General features: G+C 45.2%; 1 protein-coding gene across 1 annotated transcript; it reads left to right on the forward strand.

Annotated features, from left to right (window-relative positions):
• Positions 1-4,784: 4,784 nt before the first annotated feature.
• On the forward strand, positions 4,785-6,711 carry LOC309880782 (T-cell surface glycoprotein CD1b-3-like; the record flags this gene model as incomplete). The annotated part of the gene is made up of 6 exons (XM_082766047.1): positions 4,785-4,848; positions 5,187-5,444; positions 5,581-5,862; positions 5,972-6,256; positions 6,364-6,460; positions 6,651-6,711. 6 exons carry the CDS (start codon positions 4,785-4,787, stop codon positions 6,709-6,711), a joined length of 1,047 nt encoding a protein of 348 aa, XP_082622173.1.
• Positions 6,712-13,919: the final 7,208 nt, after the last annotated feature.

The raw sequence follows: 13,919 nt of genomic DNA on the forward strand, positions 1-13,919 counted from the left end.
TAGTAGAAAGATCAAGTTATTCCATACAGGCTGTAGCACAAGTAGCCAAAATATCTTGGTAAAGGCCTTATTTAGCATGTGTCCCAAATGTTGTTTTAAAAAAATGCTATGTTTTAAAAGGTTTTAAAAAAACCTTTACATAACTTGTGTTCCTGAACCCAAGCACCACCCCCTTGCTAGTTGGGTGCAGAGTGAGATGCAAGCAGACTGGCTCAACTAGCCTGTCACAGTATTTAATACTACAGAATTCTATTTTCTCTTTGAAGTTTAAGAATTTTTTGTAAAGAAAGTGGCACAAGTTTTCCAAAAATCTCAGCACAACATCTCACACCCTTTCACCTATAAGACACACAGGTATCTCTTCATTATTTTAAATGGGATGCCAATGAAGGCTGTATCCACTGGATAGGATACTTTTTTTTTTTTTTTTTTTTCAATTCTAAATGTCAGCATAAACTGTAGTCATTTCTGTGTCATCCCCCCACATGGTCAAGCATCACTCGGTGGTGGGAAGTAGAGAGTAATTTCTTTCCTCTCTCTCTGTGCTTCCACATGACTTTTTTTTTTCCCTTTTCCTTTTCCCTTTAGTTAATTTATTTAATTATTAATAATTTTCCATTAATTATTTTTCCTTTAATTAAATTACCCTTATTTCAATGAGTGAGTTGTTTTTTTCCTTTTCTTTTTCCCCTCCTCTTCTGAGGAGGGTGAGTAATAGTGTGGTTGTGATGGAGTTCAACTGCCTAGCAAGGTAAAACCACTATGAAAGGATGAAAGCTAAACAACAAGAAGGAAAAAAATCAGACTGAGCTATGATAACCTTTTGCTCATCAAGGGTCATTAACATATTAAAAATCGTACCCACCAAAATGCTAGTGTATACGAATATGGGATTTATTATGTCCCTGTCCCCTCCCCACTGGTCATCTGTAATGCACAAACTCAGTAGAGATAAGTTGGGTGAGCCAAGACAGCCAATCAAAAGTCGCCAGAGAGGTAGTTTCACAAATTTGCTTTGTATAAATAATGGTGATACAAGTCAGAGGTGTGCTCGCTTTGTGAAAGATTGCCAAGTACCTGCAGCATTACGTAATTAAATATTTAATTAAAAGACCTTTGTGTGGATTCTGATTCCGTGTGTATATTGGTGAGGCGCACCGGGCATGAACCTATGGATAAGAAATTTGTGTAAAGGTTGTAAAAGGAGGTTGAGGGCTACCAGTATTTCATGGGAGCCCTAGCTAGGGTGTACTTTTGACCTGGAGTGTTCTCCATGTTTAAGCTTAGGCAGAAGTTAGAATCACAGAATCATAGAACCATTAAGGTTGGAAAAGACCTTAAAGATCATCAGGTCCAACCTTGAGAAAGGACCAAGTTTTCCTCTTCTTTTTCTTGCAGGGAGAAGAGGAAAGAAACCAATCTCCACCTGTCAAGCGTGTCTGTGTTATCAGGACACATGCTGATGGTTAGCCTTTGTTTAGCATTTGTTTGTTGGTTTGCTAGTAGTTTTAGGATGCACGTGTCATTTCTATATTGGACAATCCTCTTTTTCCTGCCCACTATCAGTTAAGGGGAGAAGAGAGGTAGTAGACACAATAATTCTCCAATCTTTGCAGAAGAACTAATCAAGGGATTTGTGAGAGTTTACATCCATGCTGACCAGGGAATATGTATAGTCCTTCCCCAGTCTGATAACCAAGGAGTGAGATTTTTTATTCCTTTGCTGAACACATCTCTTGATGTAACACAAGGTCAGATTTTGGAGATTTTGGATATAGAAGTCACATCACAGAAGAATTCATTTTCTAAGCAAAACAATGTGAAAATAGGAAGGAGGAAGCAGTTGTGACCTCTGTTATAGTTGATACTGAGCCAAAAGGACACGTGGTTTTCTCCCTGATAGGGCAATGGAGTCAAATCTAAAATGTTTTACGAGCAGATAGGTCAAACCTTTACTATGTTTAGTTAGACAGAAGGAAGTTTAGAAACTTCGTATCCCTGATGCTGCCGTATTCCTGATGTTATCTTAATCACTAATTAGTCAGCTTTATTTTTAAGAACATACAGACTTCTATCTCAAAGTGAGGGGTAGATGATCCAGGCCTGGAGGATGTGTCAGAACATTGGGCGAGGAACTCATGGTATGCATATTTCCTTGGATGTGTACATGTAAATGACTTAGATTAGAAAGCACGCCTAAGTTGAAACAACAAGATAGGAAAGAACAAGTTGGCCTGAGCATGCACAAGAACTGGGTTCAACCACAGTGAGGAAGACGGCCTCCAGAAGACCCCAAAAGACCACCAGTAGAAACAAATGAGCATGTGTCACAGACATTTACAAATTTTAAGGAGTTTTGGAAAATGGTATGAATGTATTAATTGTTTCTTGGAAATCTAATGAAAGTGTATCTTCTGCTTGCATATAACCCCCATAGCTTGAACAATTTGGCATGCACACTATGTACAGCGATCCCCTGTGTGTCTGGCACAATGATTAAAGAATGCCTGCTTTCTAAGACTCCAAATTTAGTCTTAGTTTGACTGGCTTTTATGGTATCACAAGTCCTAAGTCAATACAAAGAAGCAATGAAAACATGACGGCAAGTAAAGCGAGGGTTGATAAGGAGAGCACACAGAACTTCTGGTTCAATACACTAGTAAGATACATTTGAGGAAAATTCAGAGGGAATTGAAAAAATCATGAGCATCTGCAAAGCCAGATACCTGAAACTGGCCTATCAGACACCCTGCAATGACTGAACTCAAAGTAACGTCCACAAGCAATGGACCTGGTGCTGCTGTATCAGCTACTCAGCCAGAAGTGACTGACAGACATCTGAGGGGAGTTTAAGGCCCAAGAGCCACCTGATAGGACCACTTGGATGAATGTCCATCTGTGACCCTTCCTTTGCTGGCTTCCCTAAGGCTACCCTGTCCTATCCCAGGAGCCAAACTTTCTCCTCTGATCATAGTGCCAGTGGCCCTGCCAGGAGAGATGGAAATATTCTGTGAGTGTGGCTGGACATCCCCTGGGTGATGCTGAGATGAGCCACAGGGGAAGTGGGATCATGAGTGCAGTTTCTGGGCCAGCCAGGCAATCACAGCCTCCCCACTTCTCCACGGGGCAGCTCCAGGGAAGGGAAGGGGTTTGTTGCCCTCATCTCCCTGCAGAGGAGGCACGCTGGTCTGCATTGTGTTTGAAGGTTATCAGGGTGTCCTGCCTCAGACTTCCCCTCAGCTGAGATTTCAGTTCTGCCTTCTGCACCAATGTGGGCACCCCCAGGGAAGGGGAAAAGAAACCATGGGTGAAGGGATGTGCCAGGGGACAGCCAGAGAGGAGCAGTGGCTAGGGGACATGTTGATGAGGCTGGGCGTGCTTTCCCTGTTCTAAGTGTACCCAGTGGGTGATTTTAGCACTGGTGCCTGATCTGAGTGGGGACCCTCTTCCAGTTTGCCCCAGTGCTGCCCTACCCATCCTACTACCATCCTCCCTAGGGCCAGGCCACCCTGCTGAGCCACAGCTGGATGCTGATTACAATGGCATCCAGGAGGGTAAACTGCATTTTAGGACACATTAAGCATAGCATAGCCAGCCAGGCAAAAGAGGTGATTTTCCCACTCTTTTTAGAGTTGGCGTGGCCTCACAGTGAGTATTGTGTGCTGTTCTGGTCTCCACAATATCAAAGGAATATTAAGATCCTAGAAAGCATCCAGAGGAGGGCAAGAAAGATGGTAAAAGGGATGAAAGGTAGGTCTTATGGGGAGAGGCTGGGGACACTTTGTCTAGTCTGGAGAAGAAAAGGCTAAAGAGGTGATCTATAATTTTGTGAAGAGGGGAATCTGAGAGGTAGGTGTTCCACACAGGAATGGCACAAAGCTCTGCTAGAAGAGGGTTCAGACTAGATCTAAGCAAAAATTCCACGTGACAACGGGGAGATGGAATGAGGGCTGTGGCTCCTGCAACTCCCATTTCTATGGCCTGGAGGCACTTGGAGAGGGGAGACAGTGGGTGACACCGAAGATGGTGGGAAGAGAAGGGGAGCACCAGGTTGCAGCCCAACCCCAAGCTGACAGAGCTCAGGTGGCAGGGGGAATGGTGTCAGGACAGCAAGTGGGGACCATTGTCCCCTCCACACCCCTCATGGGGTACCTCTGCACCGGGTCTCAGTCTCCAGGATCCATGGACAGTGACAAACAGGCATGGGGCCAGTGCCCATCTTGAGAGAATGGAGAGCCAAGGCACGATGCTAGGCTGTTGAAATGGAGTTTGTGTCCCCCATGGGAAAGATGGTCATGTCATGGCAAAACTTCGTTTCCAGGGGTGGCAGCGCAGGTGGGATAGAGATTTCTGTGCCATGCAGGGTCAATAGCTCCAGAGGCAAATGGCAGCTAGAGACATTCCCATCACTGACAGTGAACATGGCCCACAGCCAGGCTGGACCCCAACCCTCACCAGCAGTGGTATAGAGGAGCTAGCCACCTGCACCTTCTAGGTGTTGGGGTGTCACCATGTCCATAGGGAACCCTACTTACAGCAAGTGGAACAGCCTTACATCCACATTCCCCCCAGGGCCAGGGTGTCAGAACCTAGCCCCGCCTTGGAAGGAACCTTGGGGCCCTCCCCAAAACCTCAGTGCTTGTCCTATTGGGTGCTAGGCACACACTGGCACAGCGGGAGCTTCCCGGGTAGAGCTGCCTTGGCGAGAAGTGTGCGACCCTGGCTCCTTCACTCCTTTCTTCCTCCTGCAGTAACTGCAAGCTTAGGGTCTCACCACTTTCACCATGCAGCACCCTCTCTTCTTCCTCCTCCTCCTCCTCCTGCCTGGCACATGGGCAGATCCAGAAGGTAAGTGGGAGTCCTTCCTCACCCATTTTATCCTTCTGTGGACCTCACAGGCAAGCTTCTCCTTTTTCCCTGCCCACCTGCCCATTCCATGTGTTTGCCACTGCAGCCCTGCTTGTCCTCTGGGTACACACCTCCTCCCTGACTGGAATGCATCCACCTCTAAGGGTTGTGGAGGGTGGGAGATGGGGCTGCCAAGGCCACAGTGTGCTGGGGGGGCGGGGAGGCAGGGGAGCACAGGTTCCTATGACCTTGAGAATCCATCCCTCTATCCCTTTGCTTTCCCCAGGCCTCTCCCTGTGTCCCCCTCTCCCCTTGCTGACTCATAGGGTCTCCCATAGGGTCCTTCACCGTCCGGCTGCTCCAGATTTCCACTTTCCAAAACACCTCCTTTGTGGACACAGAGGGATTTGGCCTGCTGGAAGACATAGAGCTTGGGGCTCTGGACAAGCGCACCTGGAGTATCCACTTCTATCAGCCCTGGGTGCGCCCAGCCCTGCCCCGCAGTGACTGGGACACCATTGAGAACATGATAAAAATCTACCTGCAGAAGTTCAGCCACCTGATCAATGATGGTGCTAGTGCGAGGGATGTGCCCTGTGAGTATCTGGTGTTCTCAGCATCTCCACTCTGAACTGGAGTCCAGGAGGTGGGGAAGGACCCGGTGCTGTGCCTGAGACACTGACCACAACCCCATCCCCTCACACCGTATCTCTCTCCTCTCTTCCTTTCCAGACCCTTTTGTGGTCCAGTGCATGGCAGGCTGTGAGCTATACCCCAACAGGACCTCCCGTGCCTTTGCCTATGTTGGCTACAATGGCCAGGACTTCCTCAGCTATGATGTGGACCATGGCAAGTGGATCCTCTATGAAGACACCGATCTGTCACGGTATGTCCAGGCCACTCTCCAGAACTACACCGCCTTCAGTGAGCTGGTACAAGTCCTCTTCAACGATACCTGTGTCGATGACATGGAGTTGTTACTCCGGTATGGGAAGGCAGCTCTGGCAAGACAAGGTGAGACCGCCCCAACTCAGACACAGCCCACCTCAAAGCCCCCCATCACAGGGACCAAGTGATATCCCTGCTGGGGTTCTCCCTAACCCTTGCTTTTACCCTTACCCAGAGCCACCCGTGGCCACCGTCTTCGCTCGTGCACCTAGTCCAGCCCAGCTCCTGTTGGTTTGCCATGTCACCGGCTTCTACCCGCGGCCCATCAGTGTGGCCTGGCTGCGGGATGGCCAGGAGGTGCTGCCAGGCCCAGCGCTCACCACTAGTGCCATCTTGCCCAACTCTGACCTCACCTACCAGCTCCGCATCGTGCTGGCCATGAGCCCTGGCGATGGGCATAGCTACACCTGCCGTATACGCCACCGCAGCTTGGGTACTCGCAGCCTCCTTATCCCCTGGGGTATGTTCTAGGGATGGGGATGATGCACCATCCTACACCACCAGACAGGCACTGGTAATGGATGGAAGATATAAAGCACATGGTCACCTGCTCTGTGTGTTTCTCAGGAAACTCGAAGGCTGTGCTGATCTCGGGGCTTGTGGCTGCTCTTTCAGCAGGTGTGACTGTGGCTGCCATCGTGGTGCTTTGGGTCTGGAGACGTAGGTGAGGCTCTTTCTGCCCTGCTGTGTGGCACTGGGAGAGGAGGGGAAGAAATGGCCCGGGGGGTCACTGCATTCAGCAACATAGCTCCTGCTCCAGCCTCATTGGCTGCTGGCTATGTGTCCAGGAGGCCTCTGAAATGTAGCACCAAAGAACTTGGTCTCTCAAGAGGTTTGTCCCCCTCTCATTTCAGAAAATACCAGAAGATGGAGCAATCAGAGCCCACGAGCTCCATCGTGAGTAATGAAGCTTAGCCCAGGAGACAGCAAACAATTGCCTTTTGATTCCACCACCCTCATGAAGATAAAATCTCTACCTTGTTCTGCTGCAGCAAACCTCTGGGCACTGCCAGAAGTGAGATTGACTTGACTTGGAGCTCCAGTGGGAAAACCTGGTCAGGTCCTGACCTATTTCAGTTTACTAAATAGACAGGCATACAGGTCTAAGACCTTATATATAAGGTCTTATATATAAAGATATATATATATAAAGATCCCTTACCTCATGGATCTGCCTGTGCACCTGCTGAAGCTTTTTAAGGTACACCAATCCCCAGTGGCAATTTCTACTAGTTCTAGTATAACAATATGTTTAGGCAGTAAGTTGTGTCCTTCTGTTGTCACTTTCTATTACCTTTTTTTTTTTTTTTTTTTTTTTTTTTTCTTCCCAAAACTGCCTTTATTAACAATATTCCAGAAATATTTATGCTGAACCTGAATTATGGCATGCAGACTAACACCACTTGGCCACAAACCATGTTTGAAAGCATTGAGTAACACTGAAACTGATGTAATTTGTGGGAGTAGCAGATGTGTATAAAATGAAATTAAACATTGGTATTTTCATCAAGAACACTTCTTTCCTCTGGGTTTTGGTGGGCTCATGGAAGTTTTGGCCAGCTACAAATGGAAACAGGAGTGTGGCACCACTGAATTATCAGTGCTAATTGCAGGAAATACCAGAGCAATAATAATAAGAATTAGAAATTATTTGTGCATATACTAAGAAGTTCTTAAGTATTTCTGGAAAAAGTAAGTATTCTTAAGTATCTTAAATCTTAAGTATTTCATGGAAAAAAGCAACTGTGCATACAGGGGGAAAGTGTCCCCAAGCCTCCTGAACGAGGGGAAAAAGGAAGTCAACCTCTCATCAGACAGTGGAGTTTAGGCATATGTAGGAAGAAATGTAGTTTATGCTCCCAGCCACACACTTGAACATGAAGCTTCAAAAGGTTTTGTTTCACAAGGAAGCTTCCTCAGAAAGTTTCACAGCAAAGGTTTCTGGCACCCATGTGTGAGTCAATCAGGTGAGTCACAAGAAAATACCACTGGCTTGTGGCCACATTCACCACAGCTATGCTAATGCCTATGAACCATAATGCTGTGGGCAGGACTGAATTTCCATGACAGCCAAAGTCATCTGCTGGTGTTGCAGGGTTGAGGGGCCTTGATGCAGAAGATTATATTGAAACTCACCTGATAGCTTGCTGGGCTAGGACAGATAGATGAAACTTTCAGCTTTGGCAAGGGCTCGTCTCAGGGCTGGGAGGCTGCAGTCTCAGCACCAACAGGACATATGGGCTATTTGTTCCCTGAGCACAGAGCAAGCCTGGAGCAAAACATTCCACAGTGCTTGGAAGATGCTGCAGGCTGAAGTCTGAACCTGAAGAACAGGAAGCCAAACTTTCTCCTCTGATCATAGTGCCAGTGGCCCTGCCAGGAGAGATGGAAATATTCTGAGTGTGGCTGGACATCCCCTGGGTGATGCTGAGATGAGCCACAGGGGAAGTGGGATCATGAGTGCAGTTTCTGGGCCAGCCAGGCAATCACAGCCTCCCCACTTCTCCACGGGGCAGCTCCAGGGAAGGGAAGGGGTTTGTTGCCCTCATCTCCCTGTGTCTGACTGTGTCTGAGCTGGGTGCACGGGCTCAGCCTGCAGCAGCCCTGTATGGGCCTTCCCTGTGACCCTGTCAGATGCAGACATGGAGCGAGGAACCGTGGTCCTGGTTGTGCTTTGGGGGGGGGGTAATGAGCACCCCACTAAAGGCAGAGGAGGCACGCTGGTCTGCATTGTGTTTGAAGGTTATCAGGGTGTCCTGCCTCAGACTTCCCCTCAGCTGAGATTTCAGTTCTGCCTTCTGCACCGATGTGGGCACCCCCAGGGAAGGGGAAAAGAAACCGTGGGTGAAGGGATGTGCCAGGGGACAGCCAGAGAGGAGCAGTGGCTAGGGGACATGTTGATGAGGCCGGGTGTGCTTTCTCTGTTCTACGTGTACCCAGTGGGTGATTTTAGCACTGGTGCCTGATTTGAGTTGGAACCCTCTTCCAGTTTACCCCAGTGCTGCCCTACCCATCCTACTACCATCCTCCCTAGGGCCAGGCCACCCTGCTGAGCCACAGCTGGATGCTGATTACAATGGCATCCAGGAGGGTAAACTGCATTTTAGGGCACATTAAGCATAGCATAGCCAGCCAGGCAAAAGAGGTGATTCTCTTTTGAAAAAAGAAGGGGAGAACCTTTTTAATTACATGATTTTAAAACTACATAGCTTGAAATGTTTTTACTATAGTCCTTCATCGGTGTATGTACATTTGTAACATGTAAATACATAGAACTATGAGAGCTTGTAAATGTTTGAAGGATTGTTCTTTATGTTTTTATAGATTAAGAATCAGATTCTTAGCTGCTGGAAATAAACTTAATTGGATCAAGCTGGTATCCTTTTTTTTTGAAATAAAGTTTATTTCTCTTTTCATCCATTTCAGTCCAGACTGACCCAAAATTCCTCTTTCAGAATTCTGCCAATAGATGTCAGTGTCAGGCTAATTTTATTGAACCTGAGTTAAAAATTGTTCTAGTTAATTCTTGCTACATAGCAGGTGTCGTGGTTCTGCTCGAGTGGGCAGCCGAGCTCCACCACAGCCGCTCTCTCACTCCCCCTCCTCAAAGAAGAATGGGGAGAAAATATGTAAAAAGGGCTCAAGGGTTGAGATAAGGGCGAGAAAATCACGCAATAATTATTGTAATGGGCAAAACAGACTCAGCATAAGAAGATAGTAAGATTTATTGCTCATTACTAACAAGCAAGAGAAGTGAGAAACAAAGGAAAAAAAAAAAACGAAAACAAAAGCACCTTCCCCCCCATCCACCCTCTTCCACCTCCTCCCCCCGAGCGGCGCAGGGGAACGGGGGAATGGGGGTTATGGTCAGTCTACAGCACTTCTTCTCTGCTGCTCCTTCTCGGTCACTCTCGTCCCCTGTACTGTGGGGTCCCACCCACGGGATGCAGTCCTTGATGAACTGATCCAGCGTGGGCTTCCCACAGGCAGCAGCTCTTCCAGAACTGCTCCAGATACGGGTCCGTACCACGGGGTCCATCCCTCAGGAGAAAACTGCTCCAACCTGGCTCCCCTATGGGCAGCAGCTCCTGCCAGGTCACCTGCTCCTGTGTCGTCTCCTCTCCATGGGCTACAGGTCTGGCCCAGAATCTGCTCTGGCAGGGGTCTTCCACAGGTGGCAGCCTCCGTTGGTGCAGGTCCACCTGCTCTACTGTGGTCTCCTCCACGGGCTGCAGCGTGGAACCCTGCTCCACCGTGGTACTCCATGGGCTGCAGGGGGACATCCTGCTTCACCATGGTCCTCACCACAGGCCGCAGGGGACTTCTGCTCCGGCGCCTGGAGCACCTCTCCCCCTCCCTCTACACTGACCTTGGCACCTGCAAGGCTGTTCCTCACTCCCTTCACTCTCCCAGCTGCTGTGTGGCGCAGCGTTTTTTTTCCCTGTCTTAAATATGCTCTCACAGAGGCTCAAAACAACATCGCTTATTGGCTCAGCTCTGGAAAACAATGGGGCCCTTCCCAAACATGGGGCAGCTTCTAGATCTTTCTCACAGAAACCAACCCTATGGCCCCCTGCTACCAAAACCTTGCCACGTAAACCCACTACAGCAGGTAACTTGACTTTCATTCAGTGCAGAGCTCACATTTGTCACTGTTTACACACATCTGTGACTTAGTTTAAATCCCTTACTTGCTCTTCCCTTTCCGGGTCAAATCAAAGATATCTGGATCCCACTAACAGATTGTAGTGATGAAAACTTTGTACCTTCCTCACTTCTCCCCTTCATCATTTACCAGCAAGAAATTGTATTTCACTGCCTTAGGGAGGCAGTTGTATAAAATAGAAATAGTGTCACAAGAAGTAAGGGGTAGAACAAGGAACTTCTGAAACAAAGCTTGAGAAGGGGATTAAGAGTAACACAAAAATTGGTAACAGTAGAAAAGTGATTTTGGAGTGGAAACACCAACAGCAAAAATGTGGTTGGAAACCGACAAATGTCATCCTACTAGCTTTGCTCTTTCTACTGGACACGGTAAGCAGGCAGCAGCCAGCTGTTGGTGTGACAGTATGTAGGGCAGCACACACTGGGACCCAACCTGTGTGCAGGTGTGATTGCTGGGAGACTTTGTCACCAATGTGTGGGGAGTGGCAGGGGTACACATGGAGCTGGTGCATTGAATTCTCCCAAAGAGGATGTGCAAGGAGAACACACCATGCCAGTGTGCGATGGTTAACAGGCAAGTATTTAACACACTCTCTGTGTACTCGCATATGATTAGAGGTTTTAGCAGTAGCTGTAGTGCTCGGAAATTGGCAGGAGCTTATGAACATTTTGCAAGTGTTTAATACTGTAGTTTACCTCTTGCTTATATTGATCTGGAAAGTATAATTCACTGATTGCATGTCATTAAGAAATCAGTAGACCAATCTGACCCTGACTTACTTTAAAATAAATGAACTGAGCAGATTTCTTCTGCTACAGTCCCCACCCCAAGGTCTCTGTTTCTGTTGTTGATTCATTCCACCTTGCAGCTGATGCAACATTTGGCACAACAGAAGAGATTAAATCTTAGATAGGTACACAGTGACAGAGTTGTGAGAAAAAGTCCTTCTGAAACTGGACAAGACACCAGCATTTCTCCTGTGTTGGATTTACTTTGAGGCCTGATCTGCTTTACATTTACTGTTAATGATTGGTCTATTTTCTAGGTACCAAGAAAAACTGTGTGCTGTGTTGTATTTTAGGAGTAGAAGCCTCTCTGTAGTAGGAAAGTTCTCCTGTTATTTTCCTGCCCTTCAGTATAAAAGGCATAATAGAATGTTACCAGCTAAAATTTCTGGATTTCTCCAGTGGTTTTGTGACAATCTTGTGCTCTTCCAAGCTTTATAGTAAAAGGTTAAAGTTGCGGAATGTAGCATATTCTTCGTGAGGCCAAAGTGTTCTTTCAGCCTTTTATCTTTCTATCCCCTAAACTGACAAAGTATAGCCTTCCCAGTTAATGATGCTGGTATAGGAAGCTTTCCAGGACCTGGAGATGGCCACACTCTTAACATCCCTTAACAAAAAACACGTTGTTATTTTATTTTACTCTTCCAGAACATACATTTAAACGAATTAAGTAAGATTTACAAGGAGATTATTTTATTCAACTCCTTCTCACTGTAAATCCTTGTTTTGATTCCTGTATGTTTCCTCACTTTTATGTTATGGTTCTGGGACACCCAGAACAGCATCATGGTGGAATAGTTCTTACTAATATCAGAATCCCAAATGGAAGTATAACTGATGAAAAGGTGATTTTGATCACTATTTCAGAACAGGAAGGTTCTGGAGAACTAGTAACATGTTCAAAGATAAAGCAAAGATGAAGAACAACTCCATGAGGTCTAATTTTATAACTGAATCTAACAGGAGAAGTATAGAAACTGATGCTAACTGCATTTTTTTTTTATTACTTAATTTTTAAAAGCTAACGAATATTCAGAAATATAACAATCAACACCATATAGCAAACTATTGTTACAAGGATTTCCCAGTCATAGATGAGAAACAAAAATAATAATAATGGGGGCAAAGAGAAAAATCCTTGCCTGTATGGTCTCATGACATGATTAAAAATATTATGGGTGAATATGTGAAAGCAATTTGTCTTTTAAATGAAATCTGTTAAAAAAAACAGAAACCTCTCATTTTATTTAATTTATTAGATGAGGTACCTTGTGTTTTAATTTGCATTATTCCAAGCCTGCTGAGATGACAGAGATAATACAGGGCCCTTTTGACTTGTACCATGATTTCTTTAGGTTTCTAATTAACATTTAGGGGATTAACCAGAATAAGTTGATGTGAAGAGAAGTTGATGTGAAGAGAAGTTGATGTGAAGAACACTTTTTTTTTTTTTTTTAATGGTCTTTTAAAGTAGCTTTGACAAGTCAAAAATAAGACAGGAAATACAATTTAGAATTTGAACTGACCAACTCCCTTCAATGTAATTTTCTATAAATTGCTTTAAATGTTCACAAAGATTTATTATCTTGAATATATTTGAATATATTCATTCTTGAATATATTTTTTAATTTTTTCTTTCCCCACGAATGTTAATCAATAAGCACTGTGTAGCCAAGCAAGCAGTGTATTACACACACAAATAAAAAACCTATAAACCAGTGTCTTATGATCTGATCATGAAGAAATGCCAGGATACAAAAGGGTCTATTTTAATTATACTGTAGATTCTTTAGATTTTATTTATTTATTTATTTATTTTTTGCTTTAAATGTGGATTACAGTTGGTCATCAGCTCACCAGTGTAAGGCTGCAAGTTTTGCTGATGTCGTCATGCCTTTAGAGGAATAGCTTAATATAAGAAGGTAGAACATCATATAGACTTGTTTGTCACATTCCTTGTGGCGGCAAGACAGTGTTGATGAGAGTACTGGTGGAATGAAAGAGGAATACTGCTCTTTGGCTCAGTGTAGACAGTTTACAACTGCTATGTTGAATCGTGATATTTGCCAGCAACTAACAAGTTAAATCTATCTTGTGGAAAATTCCTTATCCAGTACAGGTTAGGAACAGGACTTTGTAAATAATTTATTTACTGTATATTTCCAGGCCTGTTTGTAACAGGAAAATTGATACAGCTAAAGTAGTTATTAACTAATCAATTAACTTCAGTGTCTGAGTTTTACTGTGCATATGAGTTCCATGACTTGTTTTACGTGACAATCTTTATTTGTAAAAAATGGAGGAAGAGAAATTGCTTAGACTACAAGTGAATCTTTTCCTCCATTGCAGTTGTAGCAAGGTTAAAATCAGCTATAAAGCATGAAATGAATACTAGAATTTTTTCACGTTCTGCAGTCTACAGTTATGCATATGCAGTTTAGCTGTAACACCAAATGCACATACCCAGTGGGTTCAAGATTTTTCTATTAGACAAAGAAAACAGCATTGGTATATCTACCTTACAAAGTGTTCAGCTAATAAAATGTATGCTTTGCAGTATATATTTTCTGTCCTTATGATTATGTCTTCCCATTGACAATGGATGCAGACTATCTGGGAGAGTGCTGCTAACAGCAATGCCACTCTGGGATGCTTTGGTATTCTTCTCACT

This window comes from Aythya marila (assembly GCF_965140915.1).
Source record: "Aythya marila genome assembly, chromosome: 8".
NCBI classification, from domain to species: Eukaryota; Metazoa; Chordata; class Aves; order Anseriformes; family Anatidae; genus Aythya; species Aythya marila.